Below are 9,336 nucleotides of genomic sequence, written 5' to 3' on the forward strand. Positions count from 1 at the left end.
GTGTCAATCCATTCCCATTAGTGAGAACTGAGATACCAGCTTACATACAAAACCTTAACCAAGACTTTCTAAGTCGAAAAAGAGACACAATTTTGTAAAAAAAAAAAGCAAAACAGAGTTATGGTGGAACCTGTGCAATGTAGGTCAGTTTATCACAGTGATTAAGTGTGTGAAGTTTCAATCCATTCCCACAAGTGGTTACTGAGATACCAGCTCACATACAAAATCTTAACCAAATCGGGACGCCGACGCCGACGCCGACGCATGGGTGAGCCCAATAGCTCTACTAATCTTTGAATAGTCGAGCTAAAAATCTTTAACAAGTTCATATCATCATGTTGTTACAAACTCATTCACCAAAACATGTCCACATACACAAAACTGGTCAATGTGTAATGGTATGTAAATGAAAGTCAATGACGGCTATTATCCACTTTCAAAGACAACACATCTAGGGCATTATCCATGGTCATTTTCGGCTATTATCCATTTTTCACACAAGGATCAATATAAATGGTTTTGACATAAAATCGGCAAAGGTAAACAACTTACTCTAAACTATGTCAGATAGTGAAATTGTAGAGCTGTAAATACAGTGAATTACAAGCATAAAACACAATTCTAAATATTTTTCATGAATTTTCAAACTAAACTTACATGGCTTTTGTAAACTTTTTTTACATATTGTGTATTGTATTCACAAAATAAAGTAAATTAGTTTGAGTTCCATGGAAACAAATCACCATTCGTTCTTTCTGCAACATCTGTTGGTTAAAATCTCTTATCAAGCTATAGCAATTATCACATCATTTCGTATTATCCGGATAACAAGGGTGTAAAAGCTCTCCGGATATCATTGTTGATTTGTAATGAACATTGCTGATGTAATCGCGATTCAATTGTGAGAACATAAATGTGTTATTACAGTGACCTGTCTGTGTCAAGCTACATTCATACATACGGATATGTCCGTGCGTTGAGGTACAGTGCGGATAGGATTGGTCTGTGGGGGTGCGGACACGGATAAGTACGGGGAAATGGTGAGAAGCGGGGAAGAAAAAAGTATAGGACGCGAATAAGTACTACGTTGAACTACTTTTAAACACTGCGCCTGGCAACTTGCCAAACGCGTGGACGGGTCTGCGGTGAACTACGTTGTACTACGCTTAAGTTCGAGCAGCTTCGGGTAACTACATTCAGCTACGGATTAATACGACAATGTACGTTTCAGTACTGATAACTACGTTTTAGTATGTTTGACTACTGATGAATAAGTTTCAACCAAGTTGGACTTAAGTCCTACGAAAATATCTTTATAGAGTTGCGTAGTTATTCATAGCCTTGTCTAGCTCTATATAGCTTTTCTCAAGTGTTACATAGCCATGCTGATGCTTATCGCTACAGTAGTTTGTCTTGCTTTCCTTTGCGACTCTTTTCATTGTTTCCACGAATACCCGTAGGATAATGGAGGATACCACTCGTCTGTCACGACCGGTCACTACAGTTCTGTGTCTTGTTCCGTGACTCGTTTGATACTTTTCATTATTACACACAAATTTAATACTTCCGTTAAATTTTAATGGCACCTAAACGTCAATATTTTCCATATTAACTTTCAAATTTGATATCGGGTGTGTGACGTCATTTTGGACGTCAGTTCATGTATGTCGTCGCGTTTAAAATTACTTTAGCGAGGATATTTTCAATTTCAATTAGACTTGATAATAAATTTGTATCATTTTATATATTAGTTTCAGGTGTAGATGCGTATGTTATAAAAATATTATTTGATTTGCAACAAGAAATATGCTCTTCTTTCCTGGAATAATATTGCGCTCAAAAGTCGCACAATATTTCCGATGCAGAAGTCATGCATATTTCTCGATATGAATCTAATAAACTATAATTACTGTATATGTTATTAAATGTAGTAAAAATATATTATCACTTAATTCACACGTATATGATCAGCATGATGCCGACAGTTTCAGTTTATTTTCAATACAAGGCCCCGTGAGGGCATCTGCATGGCACAATAACAATTTCCGCAAATTAGTCTTGAGACATTTCAAATAATAATAATTCTATCTCAGCATGACAAGACATGTGCAAATATATGTTAATACATTTGATAGATGGCTGTAATTGCTTATTCCATTTCTGCATAAACTGAACTTTTATTCTTTGCTTAATAATATTACTAAAATGTTTTGGGATAGGAGCCAACTGATTTATCCAAAAATTTGCAAAACCTAATTCTTGTAATGATGTTTTGACAAACTTTATCCCAGGGCATGTATATACGAGGGCTGATCCAAAAGTAATGGCAAAAGCGTCCATGGCGCGCTTATTCATCTAAGTATAATAATAATAATATATCAATATATACAAAAATTCAATTCTGATAATGTGGCAATATATTTATTTCTGGCGTTATTTCGTTCAAGATGCATATGAATTCAAAAGATACCACTGACGCTATATCGACGCACGCACGCTAAAATATTTTTGGCTCATAAATGAAACTGTCAAAAGCAGCCACTGATTTTTCTCAAAATAACAGGCTGAATCGTATGATTTTTTTACAACGTGACATCACGTATCTCCGCCGTTTGCTGCTGATTTTTTTACGTCATCGCTCGTTGAAAATATCTATGCAGTGTTAACGCTTGTTTATGCTGACAGCAAATATGTCGATTTCTGAAAAAAAAAACACCGCAGCGCGCTGTTCTGCGTTTTTCTTTTAGATTAGGAAAATCACCGTTAGAGGCCATGCAGATATGGACCCAAAACAGTAATAAGGAGACTAGTGTATAGGTGGTATGAACGTTTCAGGGACTGCGATAAGTTACAAGAGGTTTGCGAGAGAACTGGAAGACCTGTGAATTTTGGCGCCGTGTTTTTTCTTCATCTGAAAGATAAACACGGGGTTTATTTCCAGGACCTTGATCATTTGAATTTTTTTGTAAAAATGTATTTTCATCTCTTTCAAAGGACTGGTATGTTGCCGCTTTCCGTAAATGGATGAACAGACATGAGCACTGTATAGAAAATCAAGGACGATACTTTAAAAAAAGGCTAAATATTGATAGCAGTCAGTAAGAAACGTTGTCTCGGACATCAATAACGTCAGTTACGTGCAGTAATCGCTTCCAGTATGTCTACTATATATGTTGATATCATTAAAACTATGCAACATATCTTACCAATATGTTTAGATAATATTACAAATAAATAAAGGTACTTCGATATGCATCTTTGTTTATTTCCTTTCATTATTCACGACTTTACAGATGCACTGACGTTACTTTTGGAACAACCCTCGTACATTCTCACAATCTAGCCAGTATAATAATAACCTATACATAATGATATTGATTCTTTCTGTTTTGCTGTTAACAATTCTACTCCATTAATTAACTAGAGCTATCACTAAAGGTGATGAATGTACCCCCCGCATGCACTGACACAGTACACTGCAATTTGACGCACACAAGATTGCATAATTTGTGGACTGTATGTATATAGACTGTATGTATACAGTATAGTAACAAAAAACAAAGTCCCATAACTATGCAGAATATTTATCTAAAAGGATGTAACATGCACCATGCACAACTAGGGTTGGTACTGATCACTTGTGTGAAGTTTCATTAAATTGTGTGTAAGAGTTTAGTAGATTAGGCACGCACAAGATTGTACATGCAGACTGTATGTACATAGTATGTTAATAAGAAACAAAGTCCCATAGTATGTTAACAAAAAACAAAGTCCCATTACTCTGCAATTTTTGTCGCTGAAAGAACCTAACATGCCCCATGCACAACTACTGTTGTTACTGATCACTTGTGTGAAGTTTCATTAAATTGTGTCAAGGGGATGAGGAGAGATGGTGCGCACAAGATTGTGTCTATGTATATAGTATAGTAACAAAAAAATAAAGTCCCATAACTCTGCAAAAACTTTTTATGAAAGAACCTAACATGCCCCATGCACAACTACTGTTGTTACTGATCACTTGTGTGAAGTTTCATTAAATTGTGTCAAGGGGATGAGGAGAGATGGTGCGCACAAGATTGTGTCTATGTATAAAGTATAGTAACAAAAAAACAAAGTCCCATAACTCTGCAATTTTTTTTTCAAAAAGAACCTAACATGCCCCATGCACAACTACTGTTGGTACTGATCACTAGTTTGAAGTTTCATTAAATTGTGTCAAGGGGATGAGGAGAGATGGTGCGCACAAGATTGTGTCTATGTATATAGTATAGTAACAAAAAAACAAAGTCCCATAACTCTGCAATTTTTTTTTTCTAAAAGAACCTAACATGCCCCATGCACAACTACTGTTGGTACTGATCACTTGTGTGAAGTTTCATTAAATTCTGTCATGGGGATAAGGAGAGATGGTGCGCACAAAATTGCGTCTACGGACAGACGGACAGACAGACAGACAGACAACCTGAAACCAGTATACCCCCCTTACAACTTTGTTGTCGGGGGGTACAAAAACCCTACTCTTAAAAACTGCAATCAAGTTTACCAAGTACCATATTATTAGGCGTAGATTTCTTAACGTTTAGTAGCAATTTTAGAAACTTCATCTAAAAATTGCATACAATACTAAGGTCTTCACAGACCCACACACATTTCCATACAAGATAGGACTAACTATTGTTTCAAATGAATGTAAAATCAAATCAATTCCTAACGGTAGTTTACGACATTTCTTAAGTAAGCCAAACATTGCTTTTCTTGCTTGCTAACACAAATGCTTCTTTGTTTTATGAAAGCTACCATTGTAATTAAATATTACTCCTAAGTATACTAACTAGAGTCATCAACAATTTCTAGTTCATTGTTATTAAAAGTAAAAGATAACTTATTTCTATTTTTTCCTCAGAAGAATACAACCACTTTAGTTTTGTTTTTGCTCCTTTCAATTCAAATGTGATGGTGTTATCGATATCAGACACACATCCGGCGAAAGTAGGCACACTTCCGGGTGTGCAAAACATCCTTTGACAGGATGACAAGTATCTACAAATTAACATCTTTACTGAGTACATCAATTTCCGGGAATCTTATTTATTAGGCTCGCGATATAAACCAAGGTCATGGAGAACATAAAACAAGAGGACCATGATGGTCCTGAATCGCTCAACTGTTCCCACATGACCCAGTTTTGAGTATGACGTCGTTTTTTTCTATTATTTGACATAGTGACCTAATTTTTGAGCTCATGTGACCCAGTTTTGAACTTGACCTAGATATTATCAAGATAAAAATTCTGACCAATTTTCATGAAGATCCATTGAAAAATATGGCCTCTAGAGAGGTCACAATGCTTTTTTCTATTATTTGACCTACTGACCTAGTTTTTGACGGCACATAACCCACTTTCGAACTTTACTAGACATCATCAAGGTGAACATTCTGACCAATTTTCATGAAGATCTCATGAAAAATATGGCCTCTAGAGAAGTCACAATGTTTTTCTATTTTCATACCTACTGACCTAGTTTTTGACCGCAGGTGACCCAGTTTCAAACTTGACCTAGATATCATCAAGATGAACATTCTGACCAATTTTCATAAAGACCCCATGAAAAATGTGACCTCTAGAGTGGTCACAAGCAAAAGTTTACGCACGGACGACGGACAATGCGCGATCACAAAAGCTCACCTTGTCACTTTGTGACAGGTGAGCTAATAATGATTTATCATAACATTACAACACGTTTATTTATAAATAAAGTACAAATATTCCAAAATAAATTCTAAAACTTGACAACTACCGAGCCTAAAAAATGTCTATGTGGGCCGCCATCTTTGTTTAATCAATATATCTATTACCGTGGAACTAAATATTAGCAAATCAGATGGCAGAAAAATCTAGCGCAGGGCAGAATACTACATATTACTGCACAAAACATGTTTAACAGTTTTTACATCATAATAAGGTAAATTATAACATTTTACTTTTTCAACTTTAATAATTACAGATAGGTTTCTTTTGCACTACTGTCCAATATTTAAAGCTATTTTCTTGCATTTAAGGTTCCCTGTCACATAATGGAAAAATGAATGTGTCACCCCACCTCAAAACTCTCACTGGGTTACAATATTATAGCTGTACCCATCCTGAGCAAAAGTCACATCTACCCCAACTTCATTATTTCAATAGTGTAAGCACATGTGAAGGCATCTGGTGAGCCTTTTTTGCACACAACACAATTGTCCGTTCCATCATCCTCGACACTACTGTCAATGTCCGAATCGGTGTTCACTGGTATGCCACTTGTGGTGTTCGGGTTCAGGCCAGATGTTCCAGGCAGTGGTGAATTTCTTTCAACAGGTTTGGGAACAGATTTCTTTGAACTTGATTTTATTTGCATTTTCTGGTTTAATTTGAAGACTGATTTCAGACGGCCTTTTCAGTTTTGCAGACTTGGTTGGTGACTTGAGGTTCCCGTGGACGACTGTCGGAACTTTCTTTTTCTTTCGGGTATGCAGTACATTTGTTATTTTTCTTTGATCCTGGAAGCTTAGTTCTTTTTCATTTTTAGTATCAATTGTGTTTTCTTCAGTTGCGTCTACTGCATTGACTGCTTCTTGAAAGAAGCTACAGTTAATCGCTACGTTTTTCTATTTTATGGTGCGATGACTTATAAAGTGTGAGACTCCATACTGCTTTTCTCCTAAATCCTACTTACAACGGACAGAGGGAGTTGAGTTTTTTCTTGCAGCTTAGTCGTGCCCTTAAAAGTTAGACACTTGGTGCTTGGCTTCAGACAAGTTGTTGAGTACATTGGTGTAATTATACCTTAGATTTACCTTAATTTTATGTTTTACTTTATTAATTTGGTATTTTTGCGCTAATGTTAAGAGCCTTTTCGGCGGGGATTTTATTTACATTGTGTTGTCTAACTTGTTGATAATAGGGTAAGTGCGAGGTTGGCATGCCCTAAACGCGTTCTTTATTTAGGTTTCTGACCGTTTTTTGTAAGTGTTTTTCCTCCTTCTTCTCACACCCCCTATCGCCCTTCATTTGCGCTCCTTTGTGCATCACCCTTTACTTTTGAGTTAGTTTTTGTGCCCTCATCCACCTTTAGTTTGGCTGCCGGAATCCTAAGGCGGTAAACGATTGTTTTTTTCTCCTTATAGGGGTGTGTTTGTGTGCTTGTGCCTTACTGTGTTCTTGTATCTTACTCGTCTGTTTTTCTACGTTAGTTACTTGGGTGTAGTTGTGTTTATCTTTGGTACATGAATGCCTTTGCTATTGTGGTTTACGTTGAAGAGTAACTGTGATTAAGTAACGTAGCGTACCCTTTGTATATTCATCCTTGATCTACTTTCCCCTTCAACTTCCTTCCCCATCCGCGTTTTACCCCTTACCACTTTCTCCCCCTTTATCTATATTTGGCATAAATTTAGATGTACATATTAGATTTTTGAAGCAACCTGTCTGTAAAATTTTTCCATTACAGCTCTTTTGTTTTTTGTTGTGGGCCTACTTTGCAAATGCGCGGCTCTGAGGATGTGTTTTTGGTACTCTGTGCTTTCGAGAAATCTACCCTTACCTATAATTGTTGGAAGGCAGCAATAAGACTGGTCGGGACGACAGCTTTGTTATATGTCTTGCCAGATAGTTCAGCGATATTCAGCTTTTATTGATCTGCATACCAGGTGTTCTCCTCATATATGCCTGACACTCGCTGTGGTATGCCCTTTTCATAGGCCCAGAATAGCCCACGTCCAGAGGCTGAGTAATGTGTGAATTATATGGCGGAATTACAAAGAACACCAGATTTCTTGATTCTCCCATTCTTTCTAGGTCATGTTTACATGGGACCTATGTCCATGGAACAGGAGTAACACCGGTTCATTACTGGTGGGCACATATTTGCTGAAGTACATTTTCAAATAGTCCAGAAAGATCAAAGAATTTGACCATACAGAGTCAGACATTGTTCCTGCAGATCCAGGGCAAGCACCATCAAGGAAGTCAGATTTCCATCTTTTGCCGGGGAAAATATAATATGGTGGCACCCTGTGGCCAACAATTATGGTAACAGTTTGTCCTCTGCTAGTGATAACAGACTGCGGTACAGAACCTTTTTCACAAAGGACATTTGTAGGCCTATGCTACATTAGAATACCAGACTCGTCAACATTCCATATATTTTCAGGTTTGTCCATCAGGCCATGTGTTTCAAGAACCTCAGGATCAGATGGGCTTTTCTTGTGAAGAATTTTTTTGCATGGACGGTTGCAAGTGTCAGCACGAGAGTAGCCATATCCTATTGATGACATATACTTAGTATGGTCCTCAAACTGCTGTTCTTCAACATTAGAAAGAAACAAGCTTTGGGCCTGGCCGGGTGTTGAATCTCTCTGGTTCAGGGGTAGGCTCCATGGGTCCACTAAACCTGTCACGAAGGGTGCTGTCAGGAATCCCGTATTTTACAGAAGCTTTGTGGATTTTTTTCCCTTTTTTTCACCTCATAGTATGCCAAGAAGAGTAGGTGTAGAGTTTTCGTTTGACATCCTTTGGCTTGCCTATGGTTGGGAACTCAATAATAAAGAAAATGGAAGTGTCAATTAAAATCGAATTAAGCATTTTATACTGGTCGGAAGTTTAGTTCAGTAGCAAAAATTTTGACAGGGGATTCCCAATGCCGTCATCAACATACACGCGCACTTGATGTTGCAGGGAACACTTGAATTGAAACCCGTTTTCTGCGTTAAAAATCAAACAATGTCTATAAAACTTATCTGAAATGTGTTAGAAAAACATTTTTGTATGACTTGACTATTTAAATAAAAAACTTACCCGTAAAAATGACATAATCGTCTTGACAGTTGCCGATAGCAAAAGTAAACAAACGCGATGGAAGTTTACGAAAACCAACTGCGCATGTGTGTGCTATTTACGTCATTCGAAATTTCCCGGTAATAGGTATACGGAGTATATATTACAAAAGAAAATATGGCAAATTAACATTATTTCACTAGTTTTTTTCTTATAGCGTGGTTGAATAAGGCTGACAAAAGACACTACGTCCCAAGAATGCAGAAATTTACAACAAATGTTTGGAAGGAAATGATGTCACTCGACATCATCAGACAGCGTTGGCAATCACGCACATGAACAGTCAATGACCTTGTCCAACATACAAAGGATTAATCTTGTTTTCGCTTTACCATTTGAGTAGAAGATGTGCAATAGAAAGGTTACAAAACACTTAATTAACGCGATATTGGCATACTCGACCGCGGCCTTGGGCTAAAGCTCTCGGTATGTCATATTGCCTAAAGGCACACTAGCCCTGT

The 9,336-nt window shown here is 37.1% G+C and overlaps 1 protein-coding gene across 1 annotated transcript in view; it reads right to left on the bottom strand.

Moving 5' to 3' along the window:
• The window catches only part of LOC123552041 (fibronectin-like), a 55,835-nt gene extending 49,437 nt beyond the window's left edge, over window positions 1-6,398 (bottom strand). Inside the window, exon 1 of the mRNA XM_053542246.1 lies at window positions 6,197-6,398. Within this exon, the coding sequence (XP_053398221.1) occupies window positions 6,197-6,398 (202 nt within the window). The remainder of the gene's footprint in view (window positions 1-6,196) is intronic.
• Between the last annotated feature and the right edge of the window lie 2,938 nt (window positions 6,399-9,336).

The sequence above is a fragment of the Mercenaria mercenaria genome, chromosome 4, assembly GCF_021730395.1.
Source record: "Mercenaria mercenaria strain notata chromosome 4, MADL_Memer_1, whole genome shotgun sequence".
Lineage (NCBI taxonomy): Eukaryota > Metazoa > Mollusca > Bivalvia > Venerida > Veneridae > Mercenaria > Mercenaria mercenaria.